We start from the raw sequence: 20,389 nt of genomic DNA, 5'->3' as shown, positions 1-20,389 counted from the left end.
TCTGTAATAGTATGAGTACAAGAGATGCATTCTTTAGGATGCCAGTTGGACTGTATTATCTTAGTGCCTTGACCATTCAATCCATTTGAAACTATGGTTTGTTTTAGACCTATATGTCTATAAATATACAGGTTATAAATTGCTTATTTAATGTCCATGATTTCTTGATGAGGAAACTACTTAATCGAATGCAAATCCACTTAAAAATGTAATACTGGATTTTCCTAAACAAAAAATCCACCAACATTTTGTCATTTATAAGGATCCACATTTAAATTCATATGTCCTGTTTCTACAGGATTATTTTCCTGCTGTTTGAAAACCAACATACGGCATCTGTACTGTTTTTTTTCTTCTGACTTGTCATGTTCAACTGTGGTGTGTAATCTGTCTGATGACCAAGGCATGCTATGTGCAGTGTTAATTAATATAATTACTGTTGATGTTAGTATAGAGGCATTTTAATTAATGATATTGATACTAAAATTCAATAAAGATTTTTTTGTTTGTAAAAAAAAATATCTTTAATATAACTCTGTTCAAAGTGTGATCCAACTTGTGAATTGAGTAGAAAACAATGGAATGCATAAACCTTTCCTGTATATTTTTTAAATAAATACTTTTATGCGTGTATTATATATGATTTATCTGAGTCACATTATTAAATGTTATGGTGAATCAATGATTAATCCTCACAAATGGGTACATTAAAACCGGTAAGTATTTCACAAGCTCATAGCCTATATAGAAACCAAATCAACCAACAAATGTGTTGCACACAGTACCTTTCTGCTTATCCCACATTACCATAAAAAAATATTCTATAAAAAATACTGTACAATGTCAATGAACTTTTTATCCAGACCAGAAGTACCTAATACAAATAATTACAATCAAACGGCATATAAAACTATTTGGTAAAACATGTTCAAACTTCAAAGGAACTTTAAGCAACAAAACTTAAAACATCTGTAACATTTAGCCACCTTTCATGCTTTCCTTCTGCCCTCTCCCATTCTTCCGTTCAGCCTTCCTTCCACCACCCTGTACTCGACTGATTGTGTCCTTCACCCAAGGCACAAGTCCTCCATCCAGAAGCACTGTCTGTGGGTCATGATTACCAGGTGATCCACTTCAAGGTTCGGGGTGTTTGTGAAACAGTGTTGATGACCTTCTAGAACACAGCAGGTGTGCCGACCTCCCTATTGTCATCAAATGCTCATCCTTCACACACTGTTCCCATTGGGGACTGTCTCTAGTCTCAGTTCACCAGCACACGCGTGGGCAATGAAGTGAACAGATCTGAGACCAGGCTGTCATTAGTCCAGTTTAGTAGCCAGGTCTCTGGTCCTGTGATCTAAGGACAGTGGATAGACATTCCTTTGTTGACTGGTCTCACACCCATGTTTCTGGTTGATTCCTTGGCCCTTTAGGCTTGCTAAAACGATTCCCAAATCCTAGAGAGCAGACAGGTATGTCAGGTGTTAGCATTAATAGAACTGTCCCGTCATAATAAATGAGATTTGCATGGATATGTCTGATGAAGGCTTACCAAATTTGAACACAGACGATGAGACAGCATGGCTTGGTGCTGGTGTGGAGGTGGGCTTAGCTGTAGGTGTGAAGAATGTGTTCATCTTTTTTGTTGCTCGTGGTACATAACAGGTGAATGTATTCCAAGCATATGATCCATTAGAGGTATGTTACTCACCTTTGTGTTTGTGCAGAAAGAACTTTAAGCTCTGAAAAACAAGAGACAGCTGGCTTTAGACAATAAGGCAAAAATAAGTGTATACTCTGTAAAGAAACATCGGATCCCTTATTCTTGTTCAGATTCTGTATTAACACAGGAATACAAAAGAAAAGGAAAAAACAACTGACAGTTTTTTTCTTCTTCTTTTGAACATTAAACGATTCGATATCAAAAAGAAACAATCTTTTATTTTTTTAAACCAATAGATCAGGTGTGTCGATTACTGATCAGGTGTGTTGATTACTTGTGCTGTACATAGAATGTCATACCTTTGTTCTAGACAAGCTTTTCCCAGCGTCCGTCCTAGTGCTGCTTGAGGTGTTGTTGTCTATAGGCTGCTGATTCTCACTGTCAGCTAAGAAACAGTTATCAGATATGTTATGGAATTGTACATTTCTTAGGTATGGAATTAAATATTTTCAGGAGTCAAGACTTGAATTCACTGGATTGTTGGATTCGTGGGAGACAATTCATGGACCTGTGTGTAGTTAGTGAGACCTTAATTCATAGTTGTGGTTGGAGACTGACGTGGTAACTCACCATTTCCTCCAGCAGCTACAACATTACCAGATAGAGGAACTGGAGTCAATGGCTCTGTGGAGGAAATGTACACAGAAACAAACTGTTCTGTCAAACATCAGATAGTTCAAGACCACCCTCCAGTGACTGGAAAGAGTTTGTTTCATCTTTAAACTGACAATAGTTATTGTCATCATCTCATTGCTTATGATTAAAGAAAGTAGCTTTGGAACGGCTCATAAGAGAGAGAAGAAGCCTATATCCTGTTTCTGTAGGGTGAAACAGCTGACTGTATATCCTCTGGACATGATGCTAGTGATGCCAGCTCATCTTATTTACCCCCAATCCACAGTATGTCTTTAATGATGAGGAGAAACGGATTGAGTCCCATATTCTTACGATATTTGGTAAGACTTGGGCCAAGATTGAACACCCAACCTTCCAATCTCAGGGAAGTCTCTAACTCAGCCTGTATAATGAGTCTTTTCAGTAATGTTTATTAGGGCCTTTTACAGTGTGTGTTCAGACTTATTGAAGTTCACTTGGTATCTGTTAACTGCAGTCTGATCGACTGATATTAAAAGTAAAATAATCAACACAGAAGAAAACATGGCTTTTCTTGGTCAACGCTCAGAAAAAAGCTTACCTTGTCTTGAACCCTTTGCCCGGACACTCTGAAGGAACAATTTAGAGTGTTATATGAATGTACAAAACCACGGGAACTATGAATCATAGCCTGAATCATGAAGAAGTCAAAATACCCAGGGCTTTTTATATCCCTATGGGGCATTCAACAAAGATTAGTTCATCTCTGACACAAAGGGGTGGGTGGCAGTATCCAGTGCCATATGTGTTCATTAAAATACACATGACTGTACTTCTGCTGTATGGTGGTGTGACCATAGAAACACAGCGATTAGAACTATCCCCAAAACAGTCTTAATATAGAGAGTTCTGGAAAGAATTAAGAGACCACTGCACCCTTTTCCAAAAAAAGTCGAAAAGGAAGGTTTTGAGTAAGGAACAGAAGGGTTTAAATTACGAGACCACTGCACATTAAATGCTTCTGTTCCTCACGCAAAACGTTTCTTTTCAACTTTTTTAGAAAGGAAAGAAAAAGGTGCAGTTGTCTCTTAATTCTTTCCGGAGCTGTATATATGAAGCTGACTAAATCATCTCCTTATAATATTGACAACTACACCACTTTAATATAATCAAAAGACCACAGTTTGTTAACGTCTGTTACCTTGCTGCGGCTCATGATTCCGTCCAGGAATCTTTTGGGTTGGGAGTTCCCTGCCCACTCGGACGACACACCAATATTCTGCTGTTCCGTTTGGGTCTGGCTGCTGCCCTGTCTTTCCATACAGGGGGCGCTGTTCTGATCAACTGTCCAAACATTTCAAAGTCAGGTTAGTGCATATAGAGTACAGTAGATACACTTCCTGGATTTGTGTTTACACACAAAGACCTTACACTTTTATCCTTCTCCTCTCCAGGCTGGAGAGTAAATTTTTGACAGTGGCCTAGGCCTGCGGGAACTATTGTGTTCTGAAGATTAGCAGGGTTGGGTCTGATTGGTGCCTGGACATGAGAACTGACACTGCTGGAAGTAGTGTTGGAAATACAGAATGGAGGCACTCTTCCCTCTGGTCTAAATATGGACTCCTGGGGCGGTGATGGGGGATGATGGACACTGCCCTGCATAGGGTCTTTCTTATTGGATGTCAAACTGGTGTCCTCATTGACACTTATGATCACATGGCACTTAATGTAAAATTATGGATATTAACCCCAGCATTCTAGCTGGATATCTTATCTGGCCCTCATATTATCATGGCCACCTAATCATCACCAGCTTTGATTGGTTGATTCATGCCCTCTCCCCCTCCCTTGACAAAAAGATAAAATGTACTATAGATACTTAAATGTGTGTGGTTCTGTATAAGAGCTAATGGACTACAACATCAAAGTAAATCATTATTATAATTAGGTTGCTGCTTGTGGTAAGGAAAGGATGAACTCACCTTCCTGTGTGACCAGGATAAAGGATTCTGGGGTTCTCTCAGGAAGAGGGGGAGTGAAACACTCTGAGCCTTCATGAAACAGTCACGAGACAGTGAGGATCCCTCATCATAATCACCCTAACATTGCAAACAATACATGGGTATCACTTTTGTTCACCTGTAGGTGGGAGAGTAGGTCCCAGAGGAAACGGAGGTGGAGAGGGAGGAGACATTTCTGCTGATGTACAAGGAACAGGAACAGAAGACAGAACTGGCAACGTAAGCAGGTGTGGCACAATATCCTGGGCAGGTTCCGTAACCGGGGGTGGTTCCGTAACCGGGGGTGGTTCCGTAACCAGGGTTGGCTCAGTAACCAGGGGAGGCTCCATAACCAGGGGTGATGCTGTAGCGGAAAAATAGAGAGAAACGTAGATTCAAATGGAATTATTAGACTACACCGTTTATAGTTTTCTTTAATGAACAACCAGTGCACAATAACTTCCAACATTCTGTAGAAAATCTATAATTTTGACAAATATACCCGAGTTCATCATTTTAATTTTGACACTTTTGCTCCTCATCCAAGAACTCTTCTCCACCAAAGCAGCACTGTAGCCTGAATGGCCAGACCACTCTGAGGATATTCCTATTCTGGTTCTGCTCTCTTCTGGCTTCTGGACCAGTATTTCTTTAGGGGTTGAGAGGATAGGGAGGACAGGAGTGTTCACATTAGCATCGTTGGCCAACTCAAAGGACTCTGGTGTTCTCTCTGGCAACGGTGGGGTAGGCGAGGGAGGACTTCCTTCTGGGCAAACTACAGGAGAGAAGAGATGAAGGTGAGTACTTATGAAGATGAGCTGATGAAGAGTATTGTAGCTCTCTTCACATGCCATCAACCCACCAATCCCTTTGATGGCCTCAGCTGCAGTGTTAGGAGGTATGATGACCTCTAACCTCTCTGAGATGTTATTGAGGCACTCTGAGGGACACAGGAAGACATGATGGTTATGCATTCATGGTATTAGTGATGACATATGCTGGAATATCACCCTGACCATAGGCTATGCTTGTGACCTAATGTGGTCCTGCGGTCTAAATATATGAAGTCATGGGTTAGAATCCAGCCTGCTGCCATTTCAGCACACTCCTCAGAAGTCTCACACTTCTGTCTATAACGCCTAAAATATCACCAATTTTTTTTGTAACTATGCTCTAAGCCGAAATGAGCATTTGACTATCTAAAATTCTCCACTGATCTAAAAGCGTAAGCATACAGTGTCACAACCTTCTCCAGCAGCCAGCACATATGATTCCGGGGTTCTCTCAGGTAATGGAGGGGGGCTGTCCTGTCCCGAGCCAACTACCGCCGTATCTGGGGCACCGCTGGGGGTGGGGAGGGCTGGAAATTCCATCGGCTGGTCATTAAGAGTCAGACTTGGACCATCAAAACAAATGTTTTCTGTCCACATTGGAGCCAGCTCATCCTCTTCATCAGTCCCTCTGGGAGTAGACAGGGGCGAGGACAGTGAAGAGTCATTTCCAAAATAGGGGTCCTCCACAGTGAGACAGATGGAGGCAGGGATGGAGGCTGGTAGTACCAGTATGCTTATCTCTCTATCCATCTCCACCTTCTCTTCCTCGGTGGTGCCCTGAGAGAGCTCCTGAGTCCTGAGTGTCTGAGGTGGCTGTGTGTACATGACCATGGGGGGGCTGGGATCTTGATTTGGGTGCTGGTTGGTGGGCGGGTTGGCAGGCTGTGTGTATAAAAAAGCTATCTGGTAATCTGATTGTGTGTTCAGGGTCTTCAGTCTTTGACTTGTAGTCAGGTTATCAGGCTGGGTTTGTAGCAGGTATGGTAGTCTTTGGTTATCAGGCTGAGTTGGAAGAGAGTATGGTGGTGTTTGGTTATCAGGCTGAGTTTGAAGAGGATATGGTGGTCTTTGGTTATCAGGTGGAGTTTGAAGAGGGTATGGTGGTGTTTGGTTATCAGGCTGAGATTGAAGAGGGTATGGTGGTGTTTGGTTATCAGGCTGAGTATGAAGAGGATATGGTGGTCTTTGGTTATCAGGTGGAGTTTGAAGAGGGTAGGGTGGTGTTTGGTTATCAGGCGGAGTTTGAAGAGGATACAGTGTTCTTTGGTTATCAGGTTCAGTTTGAAGAGGGTGTGGTGGTCTTTGGTTATCAGGTTCAGTTTGAAGAGGGTGTGGTGGTCTTTGGTTATTTTGCTGGGTTGGTAGCGGATAGGGCAATCTTTGATTCATGGGCATGTTATCGGGATCTGTCTGTAGTAATTGCGGTTTCTGATTAATCTGTGCTAATGAGGATGGCCTCTGGTGCTTCCCCTGCCTGTCCCTGGCTCTCAGGGCATTGAGGATGGCTGAGGGGGAGCGTATAGAGGGCAGCAAGTAATCATCTGGCTCCTCCCTCTCTGGGTGCCTGGAGAACAATTTGGTGTTAGTTATTCCTTTTAATGCCAATTGGAGGCAATTCTCACTCAGCGAGAACTTCCATTGGCTATTTGAACACACTTTACGACATGATACATGAAACATTCATTTTGATGATGTTTAGGGCGGAAAAATCTTTACGGTACTGTACCTGTGCTCTGTCTGTATGTGTGATTCTGGCTCAGCATCAGACATATCACTGAGGTCTGAGAGCTCACTGTCACTGGCTGTGTGTTGGGAGACGGCTGCGGGCACCTACACAGTTCAACACAATCACAATGATCTCATCCTCTGACAATGTATTTACCTCCAACACAGATCCCTGGTCTGTCATTTTAGTACACGTGAATGTTTTGTTAACATGCCTGTGGTAACTGTTGCTACTGTACCAACTAGCTACCTTGCTTCCACCTAGCCACAGTTTCTGTACATGTTTAAGAGTATATTGTAGTCGCACTGGTACATGATCACTAATCTACAAATCATCCTGTCCCCAATGCTACTTAGGCAATTGAGAGGAGGGATTCTGCCCCTTGTCTTGACGCAACTATCCCCCTCAAACACAATGTCTCACCTCCTCTGCGCAGGAAGGGCTTCCTGGTGCCATGGACTGCAGATACTTCTCAAACAGGAACTTAATGGTTCTATACACAAGCTCATACTGTTCCTGTGGTCACAGAAAAATTCAAACTCTGTTCAAACACATATCAGATGGCATATCTCGGGCAAACATTCTACACAATTAGTTACGACATTTGATAGTTAGCGAGAGCAAAAACTGTATGTAAATGAAAAGTGCCCCGTTTTCATTTGCATCCTTCAAAGATAAAGCGTGTTTTTGGTTCTCTCTCAGTCAGTTGTTTGGAATTCGGCACTACTGGAGTAGGCAAACACTTTGTGTCCACACCTGAACACAATCTAAAACCCTTCCTTTCAAGGCCAATCACGGCCCAAGCCCGTCGTGATTATATAATCACATCCCTCATTCTTTGTAGGTCTGTTCTTAATCACATCAAGCAGGGAAGTCTTACCCTTTTCTAGCAAACACAGGGAATGTACTACTACTGGCTTTATCTTCAGTTTAACAGTCAACTATCTGGAAGTGTACTGTCTGGAAGTATACTTTTGGGCATTGTTACTGAATGATACGGTAGTGTCCTCCCAAAAACCACTGTGGCTTTTCGGTTCAGAAAATGTCAGCAAAGGCTTCCATGCTAAGTTCTAGTTCTATGTCATGTGGCTGCAATGTAGCTTCCACCAATCTCCATGTCCCATGTCATGTGGCTGCAATGTAGCTTCCACCAATCTCCATGTCCCATGTCATGTGGCTACAGTGTACCCATACAGAAATCTAATATATGGCATATACATTAAAAGACTTAACATATATTTTAAAATACACAATCACACATGTTAATTACATATTTCAATCTGACATAATATAAAAACGTCAAATTCTTGCGTATTTTGACGTATATGTATATGTGTTGATCAAACCACATATATGTTTACAACATATATGCTCATTTAAGACATATAAGTTACAGACATATATTACCATATATTACATTTCCGTATGAGTAGATTCCACCAATCATCATGTGCTATGTTGTTTGGCTTCAACGCAGTTTCCAGAGTCCTTCATGTTCTGTGTTACATGGCTTCAATGTAGCCTCCACTCATTTTCATGCCCATGTCATGTTATATGTCAAAAATTATTGAGGGTGTCTTCCAGTGAGTGTGCTACAAGGCGACCCCCTATTTTTGATTCCGCAAGTTCACAAAAGAATAGATAGTTCATGATTATGAAATATACATTTGTTTATGTCTGATTTAGAGACTTAACATGTTAAAGAGTTTTTTTTTGCATATCCAGAATTACTTGAGAACATTTCTTTTAGTGTACAAGTTGTACTGAAATAACCACAGAAGAATGTTGTTTCTTAATGTCATTGGAACTATGTAGGAACATGTCAAACCAGTTGAAGAACATTTCTAGTCCATAACCTTTTGGAAAATGTTCTGTTAAAATCATGAAATGCTAAAAACATTTATTACTAAATGTGCAAGGAGGGTTCTGAGGCCAAGCAAATATTTTGCACCATTCCCAGAAGATTATATCCAAAATACCCATGTTCTATTTATATAAAGCTCAGGAAAAAATTAACAGACCACTGCACCTTTTTCTCTCCTTTACAAAAAAGTTGTAAAGGAAAGTTTTGAGTGAGAAACTGAAGCGTTCAATTTGCAATCTCTTAATTTTAACCCCTCTGTATGTCACTCAAAACCTTCCTTTTCGACTTTTTTGTAAAGGAGGTCCAGTGGTCTCTTAATTCTTTCCAGAGCTGTATATAAATAGAACATGGGTATATAAAACATATATGTATATAACATATATTTGTACTTTTCAGAAAGTTATTCGTTAGTTACGGTTCTCAGTGCAGTACCTTGGTCTGAACCACAGAAGGCCTCTGTTTTCTCATGTCCTGAACAAGGCCAAAGATGCTAAAGTCTTCTGTGAGCAGCTGGAAAAAACACAAAGGCAGTGAATGACAGGATATAGTAGCTGTGCCAGACTCCAAGGAGATGGTACACTATAGTGGTCTTACCTGTGTTTTCACCAGGTTCCAGGTGTAGTCAATGGCACAAAGCGCCCCCGTTCTGCCACAACCGGCACTGTGGATTGACACATTCAAACAGGTCAAGGAACCATGGTGATACTGGAAACGCCTCTCACTGGTCTGGCATAGACAACCCGTGCCTGGAGTGCCAACTAGGCACCCCTCCCCATCATCTAAGCTAACCGATCGGTTCGGTGATTGATTGAAGTCAACCCATCTGGTATTTCAGCACATCTTGGTTGAATCAGAAACATGATGAGCCCGTGCCTCCCCAGGGTCATGGTAGACCCCCCCCCCCCCCCCGCGTTAGATCTTAGTTACAGCAGTGTATATGAGAGCAGTGTATGAGAACCCAACACATCAGATGACCGTAGTCGGCTCTCCTGTGGAGAGAAAAACTTTCCAAGGCAGACTTGCCAGTAAGAAGATTTGTCATTGCGCATGTGACTCATTCTTATCCCAAACCCTGGCTGGACAGGTCTGTGGCAGGAGCTGGCCATTTTACTAACACAAACATGTCTTGATGGCAAATCTGCAGTGATAACAGGAATTCATATCATTAATTGACTCCGCAGAGGCGGCTGGGTTCCCTTTCAACTCTGAAGTCGCTCGACTGAAGTTTAAACATTCAAAAGGTTACGTTTAGGATTAGGTATGGGTTAGCGTTAGGGTTCAGGGTAGGTTCTAACCTTGGTAAATTTGAAATGCCAGCTCCGCCCTCTCATTGAGTCAGCCAGTCACATCCATTTTTGCCTTCAAGACATGTTGGAGTAAAAGCCCCATGTGCTGTCTGGCATGGGCAAAGCCTGGGCCCTGTGAAGGAACATTCTGTTCTTGCTGGCCCATCTATACTCCACATTGTGATTCCTCCTCTACACAGCACCTAGATGCCAGCCTTATTCTCAGACACTTTTCATAACTGACTGCTTGTGTCATTCCATCGGACTGAGGTTCACTTCAGTAGGGAAATCATCTGTTGACAGGGCCTAAAATAGGGCGCCAAGGAACCGTGATCTTATTTTGTGTGGCCGTGGGGGATGGAGGGGTTGTGCCCCCGTTTCCGCGGATGTTCATGGTTGTCTGTATTTCTCTTTTCGTTCTCTAGCATTGCACCAACACATGACTCGAGCTTTCGTAAAACACAGCGAGCCACTTAAGAAGAGGAGGCATGTCACTACAAATGGAATTTCCGCGCGTCTCTGTGGTCACAGTGTGGAAACAAACCCTGCCGTCTCATGCCTCAGTCTTACTGATGAAGGCTGATTCTCAGTTGGTAGCAGCTCAGTAGCATGTGTCACTGGGTGCATTTATGTTAATGTGTTGGCTGTAACCATGGAGAGAGAAAGAGTTATTAGACTGGGTGTTTGCGCACTCACAGTGGTCTGTTGGCCAACCGCCCACACACACTTCCTTTCTGTGTGTCAAAGACAAGGGGGGGAGGGGCCTGATCGTATAGGGGCTCAAACAGGATGCCCAAAACAAGGTGATAAACCCACACAATATGACACTTCTTCATGAGATAGGCCTACCTTTCTGTAGATACAGGGAATCTAATACTTTTTTTTGTAGGGTATTTTCCTAGGTAAATATATATCCTGTAAGACTGGGATAGTCAGGACTCACTGTTTTAAAGTTTCAAACTGTGTACTGTTTTGGGATATTCAGGACTGTGTCACTGTTGTTTCACTGTTGATTCTGGGTTAATTTTAGGGTTTGTGGTCAGAGAATTTTACTAGCCGAAAAGTCCTCACAAGTTAGGCAAGACAAGTGTGTGTGTGCGCCTGGGTGTGAGAGACGAGCGGTAGACATGGGCTTGGAAAGCTGACCTGCAATGTATGCAGATGGGCACGTTGTCATGCGTCTGGTAGGACCTCATCTCCTGCACCAGCTCCAGGATGGGAGGGACGGTGTCTGGGACCCCGTGGTCTGGCCAGTTGAAATAGTGCAGCTGTCTCAGGGTCCGGCTCCACTTGGGGACACATTATGGAAGGCCAAATGAACACATTCACCCTGGCTTCCTGTTCACCCCTAGATGTTGGCTTTCATGTGATTTATTTCTGGAATTCTCCACGCCAAAGTATGGCGAAGCGTATTAAAATTCCAAATGCAAAATGTTCAAGTTCAAATAATTTTTAGGCATGTACTGTCTTATCTGTAGTTTACACATGATATCAGTTTACAGTGACAGTATGCGACGATAAATGCTTACATTGCGGTAAGTCACCCTCAAATTCCTGCTCACATATTCTCCTTTACTCTCCTCAGAGTCCTGTAAAGAATCATACAGTTTGCAGTTCAGCATTGTTTTCACACAGAAAACATGCAGACACTGGCCTTTCAAACTGTATTATTATACTACATATACATGAGTTGTTATTATTGTTTAGGTGCATTTCGGGCATATTTTCTGCAGAACTCTCAAACGTACAGTCACCCGAAAATGTACCAAACACCTTTGTATGTGCCTGTATTCTTTTGTATGTTTATGTTCAATAAGGTTGCATTAATTAATCATCCATAACTACTAATAAATGTAGTATTGACATTGAAGTTAGTGGTTTAGAGACCATTTACTCTGAGGACAAGGCAACCAACCAAAGGAAGTGGTGAGAGTGAAAGGAAGTAGTGGAGCCTGCTACTCACGCAGAATACTGTGAAAGGGTCACATACAAATGGCTCTTCTTTTGTCACTGGCCAGTAGCGTTCACACTTTTTCTACCAAAAAATACATGTTGCAAACAGTTTGTCCACAAATAGTCATAACACAGACTTTTTTCCAAGCGATCATTGGCATGAAAATGCAATGATACAAGATATGCATGTGTGTATATGTATGCAACCAGAGTGACTTACCCTGCCCATTTCAAACTCCCTGCAGGCCATCACTATGACCTGGTAGAAGACAGTACTAAAATCAGGACATTAAGTAGATAGATAATAGGTAGATGGACAGCCACACAGACAAAGGGTGGGAGATGGAGTCAGTGGTACCTCGACGTTGTACTCCCAAAGCATCCTCCAGAAGTCCAGCACGGTGTGTGGCAAAGGGCCCTGAGTGGCAATGTATGCCCTGGACCCACTGACTCCCTGGGGATGTGCAGACAGAGGTCACAGGGTCAGGGGCTCCTCTCATTATTGTACTCATTATTGTACTCCTCTCATTATTGATATTTATTATAACAAAGTCACACAAACCTTACCTTGATGAAGCTGGCATTGATGTAATCATTGTCATTCTTTGAGGTGATAAGGGACAGCTTTACTCTGCTGTGGTCAACTGAAGGGAGATTAGAACAGTTTCAGATGTAGTATTGAGCACTACATTAATATACTTCTTTATGCACTACATCAATACACCTTTTTAAACCACTACATTATTGTACCTCTAAACCATTGCATTACTATACCTCTAAACCCCTGCATTATTATACCTCTAAACCCCTGCATTATTATACCTCTAAACCCCTGCATTATTATACCTCTAAACCCCTGCATTATTATACCTCTAAACCCCTGCATTATTATACATCTAAAGCACTGCATTATTATACCTCTAAACCACTGCATTATTATTCCTCTAAACCACTGCATTATTATACCTCTAAACCCCTGCATTATTATACCTCTAAACAGCTGCATTATTATACCTCTAAACCACTGCATTATTATTCCTCTAAACCACTGCATTATTATACCTCTAAACCCCTGCATTATTATACCTCTAAACAGCTGCATTATTATACATCTAAAGCACTGCATTATTATTCCTCTAAACCACTGCATTATTATACCTCTAAACCCCTGCATTATTATACCTCTAAACAGCTGCATTATTATACATCTAAAGCACTGCATTATTATACCTTTTTAAACCACTACATTATTATACCTCATTGAACCACTGCATAAATACACATCATCAAACAATGTATTAGTATACAGTGCCTTTGTAAAGTATGTCTCCACATTTTGTTGTTATAGACCTAGTTTAAATTAAATAAATAACTGATTAATATTTTTGCCATCAGTCTAGACACAGTACCCCCTAATGACATAGCAAAAACACCTTTTTAGAAATATATGCCAAGTTGCATTTGAAATATCTCATGCACATAAATATTCAGACTCATGACAACAACCCAAAGTACACAGACAAGATGATACTGGAGTGACTTTGGTCTGTGAATGGCCCAGCCAAAGCCAGGACCCTGTTGAACATCTGTGGGGAGACCTCATAGACATTTCCAATCCAACCAGACAGAACTTAAAAGGACCTACAAAGAAGAATGGAATAAACTGCGCAAATCCAATTGTGCAAAGCTGATAGAGGCACACCTAAGAATACTTAAAGCTATGATTGCTGCCAAATGCAGTTCTAAAACAGTGCTGAATAAAGGGTCTGAGCACATGAGATATTACTTTTTTTTTAATGAATTGAACCAAATTTCTAAAAATGTGTTTTGGCATAGTGATTAGAGGGTATTGTGTGTAGATTGATGCAAAAATACATTTAGTCAATTATACATTCAGTCTGTAACATCACATAATGACGAGAAAATGAAGTGGTCTGAACAGTTTCAGGAAGCACTGTACCTCTTCAAAACACTGCATCAATATGCAGTACCTCTCCAAAACAATATTTGTATTAATATCATTTTTATTTAATCAGGAAAGGCACATTGACCAAGAATGTTCTAGCCCAGATAGGCAGGAGCAAACAGACAACAAAAAAATATATAAGTACTCTAACAACATCTTCCAATTTAAAACCATTTTGTAAGCCATTCCAAGCTGATGGGGTACATAAAAAGCTCTTTTCCAAATTCAGTTTGGGCATTTGGAACAATTAGCAAGTCCTGTGAACGAAGAGATTACTCACCTGATTTCTGCAGAATAAAAATGTACACATAAGAAGGTTGCAAACCCAGAATGGCTGTGTAAATATAAGTGTACCTGAGCCTGTGGGTGACTAGGAAAGGCCAGCCAACCCCAGCATACCAAGTACAATGGTGCTTAAGAGCTTTACCTTTTAACATAAATCTTGTTAAAGGATTTCAATTGATTTCAAACAGAAGCATTCATATACACTTTTCCAAAAAATGTAGGTAACACGTAAACACCAAGTCCGTTAATACTTCAGGGATCTGTCCAGTTAGGAAGCGTAAGTGATTGTGATTCAATGTCACCTGTTTTGGTGCAAATGGATGTGTCAACAGGTGCACTGGACAGGCAACAGCAAGACCACCCCCAAAAAGGAATTGCTCTCTCCTTATCCTTACTGGCAGGTTTTTCTTAAATTTTGCTTGTGTCCTTGTCACTACTGATACCATGAGGCGGTACCTGCAGCCCATTCAGGTTGCACAGTTAGTCCTACTCCTCCAGGATGGCACATCCTTACTTTGAAGGTTTGCTGTGTCTCAAGAGCAAGGATGAGATACCAGGAGATAGGCCATTACATGAGGAGAGCAGGACAGGGCTGTAGAAGGGCAGGAGCACCCAGCAGGAGCACCTGTATCTGCTCCTTTGTGCAAGGAGGAACAGGAGGAGCTCTGCCAGAGCCATACAAATGGCCCCCAGTGGGCTATTGGTGTGCATGTTTCTGACCAAACTGTCAGAAAGATCCCCAACATCCTCTAGTGGGACCTGTGTTCACAGCCCAGCACCGTATTCGCCAGAGAACACCAGAATTGGCGCGCCCCGTTCTCTTCACAGATGAGAGCAGGTTCTTACTGAGCACATGTAATAGACAAGTGTCTGGAGATGCCGTGGTGAACGTTCTGCTGCCTGCAACATCATCCAGAATGACCAGTGTGGCGGTGGGTCAGTGATGGTCTGGAATGGCATATCCTTGGAGGGTCGCACAGACCTTCACGTGCTAGCCAACGGTACCCTGACTGGTGTTAGGTACCAGGATGAAATCCTCAGAGCCATCGTCAGACCTTACGCTGGTGCAGTGGGCCCTGGGTTCCTCCTGGTGCAGGACAGTGCCTGGTCTCATGTGACCAGAGTGTGTAGGCAGTTCCTGGATGACGAAGGCATTGATGCCATTGACTGGCCCTCACGTTCTCCAGACCTTAATCCAATTGAGAACCTCTGGGACGTTATGTATTGGGTCATCCAACACCGCCAAGTTGCTCCACAGACTGTCCAAGAGCTCAGTGATGCCCTAATCCAGGTCTGGGAGAAGTTTCCCCAGGACAGCTTCCGCCGTCTCATCAGGAGCATGCCCTGATGTTGTCAGGAGTGCATACAGGCACGTGGGGGCCATACACACTACTGAGTCACATTATGAGCTGCTGCGATGAAAATCATGCAAGTTGAAACAGCCTGTGATTTCAAATGTTTACTTTGAGTTTGAATCCAGCCCTCAATCGGTTGATGATTTTGGCTTCGTTGACTGTTGTTACGTAATTTTGTTGTCAACAAATTACAGTGTTCATTAAAGATTTTGATCTTTAACACACTGCTCAAATAAATCACACATCAGCTCTTGATGAACTAAATATATTAAGGATCAAAATATTCACTGTACACTGTGTAATTCATTGAGAACAAAATGATGTAACAACATTTTATTTACCTTCTGCACTGAGAATGGCAAAAAGCTGAAAGTTTGACTAGCTCTCGTAGATTCAACACAGGGTTAAACAAAGATAGAGGAAATGGAATCAAACAGATTACCAGATGATAGAAAGTGCATATTAAAACAATTCAGCATGTCATTGTATTAATATACTTCAAATGGCTGGATTAACTTTCCTCTTCAAACCACTTCATAAATATACCTCTTTGAATCACAGTAGAAATATAACTTTTCAAACATTGCATTAACATACTGTGCCTCTTCAAACCATTACATTAATATACCACTTCAAGTCACTGCATAAATATACAGCTCGGGAAAAAATTAAGAGACCACTGCACCTTTTTCTTTCCTTTCCAAAAAGTCTAAAAGGAAGATTTTGAGTTAGGAACAGAAGGGTTCAAATTAAGAGACCACTGCAAATTGAACGCTTCTGTTCCTCAAAACATTTCTTTTCAACTTTTTTGGAAAGGAAAGAAAAAGGTGCAGTGGTCTCTTAATTTTTTCCAGAGTTGTATCTCTTCAAAACACTGAATTAATATACCTTCAACCAATGGGATCAATACACTTTTTCAAAACACTGTAATGGTAAAACATGACTCACAGGGAACAATGTCTTTGTAACGGTTCTTCTTCACGTTCTCCTGCTTCTCCGCTACCTTTGTGGGGTAGTTTTTGTCACTGCGGTATTTGGTAGACTGCCTTTTGAGCCTCTGCACAGTTAGAAATGAGACAAACGTTAGAGAACAATACATAGTTTTATATACTCCGGTTGACATAGTAGCATCGTTGTGCACAAATTTCTGTTAATCTACTTACGCACATAATGTTACATTTCCATTTACGTACTTTGGCAGATGCTCTTATCCAGACCAACTTACAATAAGATGTACATGTATTTTCACACTGGCCCCATTGTGAATCAAACCCACATCATTGGCATTGCGAGCACCATGCTTAACCAGCTAAGCTAAACAGAAATGTCATGCATGTTGGATAAATGCACAAGTGTAGCCTGGACCAGTGTAGCCCAGACCAGTGTAGTCTGGACCAGTGTAGCCCGGACCAGTGTAGTCTGGACCAGTGTAGCCCGGACCAGTGTAGTCTGGACCAGTGTAGCCCGGACCAGTGTAGTCTGGACCAGTGTAGTCTGGACCAGTGTAGTCTGGACCAGTGTAGGCCAGACCCTTGTAGTCTAGACCAGTGTAGTCTGGACCAGTGTAGCCCGGACCAGTGTAGTCTGGACCAGTGTAGTCTGGACCAGTGTAGCCCGGACCCGTGTAGTCTAGACCAGTGTAGTCTAGACCAGTGTAGTCTGGACCAGTGTAGCCTGGAGCAGTGTAGTCCAGACCAGTGTAGCTATAGTCTAAAAAGGCCTTGTTCCTCTGGGGAAGTGGAAGTCGTCAGTAAACATGAAGCCTATGAGATTGTGGTTGTTACAGTTGTCCTGTCTGAGTAACTGACCACCAGGGTTTGTATTGCTAGTAGTGTTTGAGTCAAAACACCCATGCTGCCAGTTATTCCCAACGTAGTTTACAGGCTGGTCACTTTGAATGTCTCCTCAATGAGTTGGATGCTGTTAATCACATTGCGACCTGCTTTGTTATCAGCAGTATTGTAATGCAATGCTTATGTTCATTCCCGTTGTAAAAAGTATTTGTTTGTATTTGCAGTGTATGTTTTTATTCATCATCTTATTCTGTGTTGACTTGTCTTCTTGCAATTCTATGCCTTTTACCAGCCTGCCACGTAACTGAATCATCCAGGTTAAATAACTGGGAAATTATGTTTACAGTCAATTAAAGATTCAATCAATTTCCAATTTCAAATGAAATACACAGAAGAAGATTGGAAATGAAATGTCTGGTCCAATGGAGTCCAACGGAATTGTCCAATGGGATTGAGCTAAACTCTAATGTTCAGTTCTCCTCAGTGTTAGGGTGTCATAAACCCTGATATTCAGTTCTCCTCAGTGTTAGGGTGTCATAAACCCTGATATTCAGTTCTCCTCAGTGTTAGGGTCTCATAAACCCTGATGTTCAGTTCTCCTCAGTGTTAGGGTGTCATAAGCTGTAACTCCTTCCCATATACATTATGCGGGTATCTCTGTGACACCACAAGATGGCCAAAGCTCTGGCATGGCTCAGATTCACAGCTCAGACTGACAATATAAAGTCTCAAAACTAGATGAGTCCACTCAACATCACTGACTCCCTTCTGAGTAGTAGTGAAACCTTCCCTCGTCCTCTCTATTTCAAACACACTGTTCTTTTTGTTCAGGCCCGTTTCTCACAGACAGCCCCAGCACAAGGCAGAGGACAGGCATCTGCAAACCACAGAGCTCTGTCTGTTCCAGAAGGAATTGATGTGAGCTGCTTCCCCCCGGGGGGGGCCGGCGTGGACACATGCGGAGGGGAGCCAAGGGAGGGAAAGGAAGACACCTTCAGTCACAGAGGTGTCACCTTTTACCATGGCGACGGCCCACCAGGAATGTCATCCATAAGAACCACCAGGACTATGGGAGGGGCCGAGGCAGAGCTCCACCTAGTGATGTCATCATGTATATGTTGCTTGGGTTGTTTCCGGCTAACAGGTTTTTGTCAAATCCCACTGTAACTTGTTAGTGTCAGTCAGTGTCAGTGCCTACATGTATGTGCATGTCAATGCATGTGTGTGTGTGTAAGGTTGGTGGTGGTGATGGCTAGTTCTGCATTACTAACATACTGTAGCAAACATTTGCCTGTACATCTCCCTCCTTTTATGGAGCGTTCAGAAGCAGCCAGCAGTGCAATAAGGGGAAGCTGAACAAAAAGACAGTTGTCGAGAACTAACTGTTTCAAACTACGCAGAAACGGTACTGCTGGGACAGTGTTTGTTCCCAAAACCAAACTACCACAGTCTTTCAGCTTCCTCTTATTGCACTGCTGACATCATTTTGTGAAATTTGTCTTGAAACGCTGGCAGAGTTTTGTTCAGGGGAATAAATTAGCCAGGCTTATCACAGGGGCTCACGTAAAAACAATTCTGTTTACTCACATCTACTTGAAGTTCAGACAGAATGTAAACATTTAACATCACAGCAGAGGAAAAGTCCAGAACCATCCAAAAGCTACTGCTGAGTTCGTCATATGCAAGTTAACATAGTGAGAATCAGGTTGGGGTGGGGGGGGGGGCACATGCAGCGTGTCTGATAGACAACCCCCCACCCTCGTAGCAGAGTGATCAAACAAAGACGTAAACTCACTGAGAACTCCCCGGCGAAGCCGTCGTCCGCCTCCTCTGACTCAGCCTCCTTGCTCTTCACTTGAGCCAGGAAGCCCCTCAGAATCCTGGCTTGCTGCTCCATGGCCGGGCGGCTGGGGTTGGGCTCGTGCCGCTGCTGCTGCCTGGCATGTCAGGCCAAACGGGGCCACGCGGCTGTGGTGAGGGTCCCGTCGTCAGGGCCCAGGGCCTGGGGGGGTTCTATGATCCGTGGGGTTTGGGGGGGGCGACCTGGTGAGAGGGGCGACTCCACAGCGGCTGATATTGCACTGACGATAGCTGTTCTGTCACAGCGGCGCAAGGCACTGTCAAAACTGTCTTCAGTTCAAGGAAGCGCCAGCAAGCTGACAGGTTCTGTGGTCAGATTAAATATATTGCTGCTCCCCCTTGTCTCTCTCTCTCTCTCTATTTCACTGGGTCCTAGAGCCAGGCTTGCTCAACAGGCACCATTGCAGACAGTGTGTGTGTGTGAGAGAGGAAGAGAGAAAGAGAGAGGCAGACAGACACAGCAAAGAGATTGGAAGATGTACACACCCATGCTTTAGCAGCTGTTTCTGCCCAGCCACAGAGCGTGACAAAAGGCGGTGCAGCCTGTTGATCCACATTCAGGAGACACAGCCAGAAGGAGAGAGGGTGGGGCTGGGAAGGAGGATGGGGCTTGAGGGGAGGGGCTAGGTAAAGGAAGAACTCATGATAATAGCACACTTTCAACATTGAACTTTCTGTTAAAATTGTAGGGAGGTATGGTGCTAGGCTAACCCTGTCTCAACTGTTCCCTTTGGGACTGGTACAAAAGAGAGACACAAGAGAAAAGACAGAGAAAGAGATGGCATAAAAGTTCCAGCACTAGTTCTTATATTGACTGTCACTGAATGACGCAGGTCATGTTCAAGAGACTGTTTAACTGGTATATCAATTTACTGAGACATTTGAGACAGGAAATTGTTACGATAGACTACAGACAACAGTCAAGTTGCTTCTGGCCCACTGCTCAACCTCTTTGCCCTATTCTCTAACTTGCACAGCTAACCCTCTGTCTATCTGTGAGATTCTCTCAAATTTTACTATTCTGGCAGTTTCAGAGGACTAAACTGTGATGTTTTGGAAATAAATGACAGGAGGTGATATTGATGACATATATGGACAGGGAAGTAACATTAATCAGACAGATGTTTGTCCAGTATTACAGACATTTTGTG

General features: G+C 42.7%; 1 protein-coding gene across 1 annotated transcript; it reads right to left on the bottom strand.

The window, feature by feature from the left end:
- Positions 1-841: 841 nt before the first annotated feature.
- ptpn22 (protein tyrosine phosphatase non-receptor type 22) lies at positions 842-19,610 on the bottom strand. Its single transcript, XM_010901599.5, has 24 exons — positions 19,174-19,610; positions 16,534-16,642; positions 12,547-12,623; positions 12,338-12,433; positions 12,200-12,238; positions 11,990-12,061; positions 11,556-11,615; positions 11,173-11,315; positions 9,335-9,401; positions 9,173-9,250; positions 7,300-7,392; positions 6,877-6,980; positions 5,564-6,714; positions 5,180-5,257; positions 4,820-5,092; positions 4,457-4,681; positions 4,300-4,368; positions 3,519-3,661; positions 2,919-2,946; positions 2,294-2,347; positions 2,023-2,108; positions 1,712-1,742; positions 1,553-1,612; positions 842-1,457 (listed from the first exon to the last, which is right to left on the bottom strand). The coding sequence occupies exons 1-24, from the start codon at positions 19,273-19,275 to the stop codon at positions 1,396-1,398; spliced, it is 3,300 nt and encodes a 1,099-aa protein (XP_010899901.4). The 5' UTR covers positions 19,276-19,610; the 3' UTR covers positions 842-1,395.
- Between the last annotated feature and the right edge of the window lie 779 nt (positions 19,611-20,389).

This window comes from Esox lucius, chromosome 12 (genome assembly GCF_011004845.1).
Source record: "Esox lucius isolate fEsoLuc1 chromosome 12, fEsoLuc1.pri, whole genome shotgun sequence".
Taxonomy (NCBI): Eukaryota; Metazoa; Chordata; class Actinopteri; order Esociformes; family Esocidae; genus Esox; species Esox lucius.
This window is presented reverse-complemented; position numbering and strand designations above follow the sequence as displayed.

What these genes read in the sequence shown, in the direction of transcription:
- ptpn22 (XM_010901599.5), bottom strand. Translation starts at nt 19,275, where the DNA reads ATGGAGCAGCAAGCCAGGATTCTGAGGGGCTTCCTGGCTCAAGTGAAG. An exon ending in GGAACCTGGTGAAAACACAG is followed by an intron (nt 9,251 to 9,334) that starts GTAAGACCACTA and finishes TGTTTTTTCCAG; the next exon opens with CTGCTCACAGAAGACTTTAG. An exon ending in CTTCTGTGGTTCAGACCAAG is followed by an intron (nt 7,393 to 9,172) that starts GTACTGCACTGA and finishes CTGTGACCACAG; the next exon opens with GAACAGTATGAGCTTGTGTA.